Raw genomic sequence first — 2,261 nt, forward strand, 5'->3', positions numbered from 1 at the left:
TATATAATGTAGGGAATTATTTTAAGCATAAAAATATATCATTTAAAAAAATTTTTAATTAAATTTTCCTGGTTTCTTTCTCTTTTTTTTTTTTCTTTTCCAGGCATAGCATCGCCCAGGAAATCTAGAGACGGATCACTGTTGCCAAATGCTCGACGTCTGAGTTTCGTCATGCATCACGACGTAAGCGAAAAGGACCCTCACTTCAACATTCTTCTAGTATTTTGGGGCCAAATGCTGGACCACGACATGACTTTAGCCGCGCCTACGCTAGGTAATAATCCCATAAAAAACGACGTCACACATCCATCTTGTTACGTGACTGACACGATGGTTATAACGGTGAAAGTGAGAAGACAATTAGTTTAGCCATTCCTTCGCGTCACATTTACAACGCCCAAAAAATATGATATATATATATATATATATATAACACTCAAAATTGTTCCAGTTAGCAGAGATTCGTGCGATGAAAACTAGGACATCTGATCACCTCCTGCTTTCTTTTTTATTCCCTTATTGTTAGAACCGTCGTCCTTATCTACATAAATTATAAGGAAAGATAATAAAATTAATATTATCGATTTACGTATTCTTTAGCCTTTACGTAAGACTCTACGAAAAGAGAAGACAAGGCTATTCAGGCTATTCACATTAATGGTCGAAAGTTTTTTTAGAATACTTTTATCTCGAAAAACAAGTTATTTTCTGATACTGATTTTTTGGGTTGTGAGTTAATTTATTATTATTATTATTATATGTAAGTCGATAGAATATCAAATTGAAATGTGTTGGAATTTGATATTTATTTTTTTTAATATCAAGTGGACGAAAGTTTTTAGAAATTGCAGCATTATCTTACTGCCAAAGCCATTTCCCCCGTGAGAAAAGTTTTCTCTAAAATATAGAAATGTTCTTTTCATACTTTTCTTCAATGAATTTGATTATCAATTTTCCCCAAATATTTATGGCACCTAGAATCATTATGGAGCCACCTCCTTGCTGGCATATTTTACGATGAGGTTCTATCATAATTCCTGCAGTTTTTTCAGGATTATCCAGACTTGGTATTATCTAGACTCTCCAAACAAAAAAGTTTTTCATCACTAAATAATTAAATTAGTATTGGAATGTTCTGTGATATGTTTTTTTTGCAAATTCAACACATTGGTATATATGGTTATCTGTCAATGGCAGGTCCTTCTTCACTTTTTCATAGGAAAAGTTGTCGCCAGAGCCATAAATCGTCAAATAGAATGCCAGGAAATACCTAATTTGAGCTTTCTTTGATACTTTGACTGTATGGTCTCTTGCTATTCTGTTGCGGTCATGTCTTTCTTGTATTACTTTTTGGAGCTCAATATGTTTGTCTTTCTTCCAACTTTTGTTATGCAATACATTGAAAATTACTTCCCTTTGATTCTTAGCTTTTATATGTGCAGTTTTAATATACGAGGTATATTTGCGGAACCAATTAACCGCATATATAGATTTTCCTATTAATAGAAAATATCCATTCGTAAACTTATAAAATAAATTTAAAACCGATCATTATAATTAGTAATTTTGACAGGTAAAATTCATTCAGCTTTATTTAGATTGTAGAAATTTTTGTTTTGTAAAGCAGGCTTAACCACAACAAAAAAAAAAGAATTTTTTTTTAAAAATAACACCGAATAACACTGGAAGTTCGTTCAACTGTTTTCTTGAAATAAACAACACGAATTATATTACCCTCATCAGAATACGCGGTTGATAATGAAAAAACTTAACGACCCTATATCGTACATCATAGTTGAATAATCCTTAAATCAATTGACATTCAATGTTCAATGGACCCATTTCGCGGATGTGACATTACACTGCCTGACCTATATCTGTTAAACAATACTATACAAGTCGAGAATTAAAATCAAAACTTCGAAAATATATTTGTTTGTTTAAGAATTTTTCACGTTAACCAGAAAAGAAATATATTCATTTAATATTTATACATATTTTAAAATGATAATTGTGGCACATATTATTTAATAGATTAATATAAAATCCTTATACAGGTTACATAATACCAGTCGACTCCCCTATAACACTGTTGATAATTCCGTTTTATATGAATTCCATGTTGTACGAGTCACTTAGATTTTACAAATACGTGTGCCAGGCTGTGAACGGCTCACGTATTTGTAAAATCTAAGTGACTCGTACAACATGGAATTCATATAAAACGGAAAAATCAACAGTGTTATAGGGGGTCGACTGTA

General features: G+C 31.5%; 1 protein-coding gene across 1 annotated transcript in view; it reads left to right on the plus strand.

Moving 5' to 3' along the window:
- LOC111618024 overlaps positions 1-2,261 on the plus strand; it is a 76,201-nt gene that overhangs the window by 66,442 nt on the left and 7,498 nt on the right. Inside the window, exon 23 of the mRNA XM_023359443.1 lies at positions 104-274. Within this exon, the coding sequence (XP_023215211.1) occupies positions 104-274 (171 nt within the window). The remainder of the gene's footprint in view (positions 1-103; positions 275-2,261) is intronic.

Source organism: Centruroides sculpturatus, unplaced genomic scaffold (genome assembly GCF_000671375.1).
Source record: "Centruroides sculpturatus isolate CEXI.00-Female unplaced genomic scaffold, Cexi_2.0 scaffold47, whole genome shotgun sequence".
Taxonomy (NCBI): Eukaryota; Metazoa; Arthropoda; class Arachnida; order Scorpiones; family Buthidae; genus Centruroides; species Centruroides sculpturatus.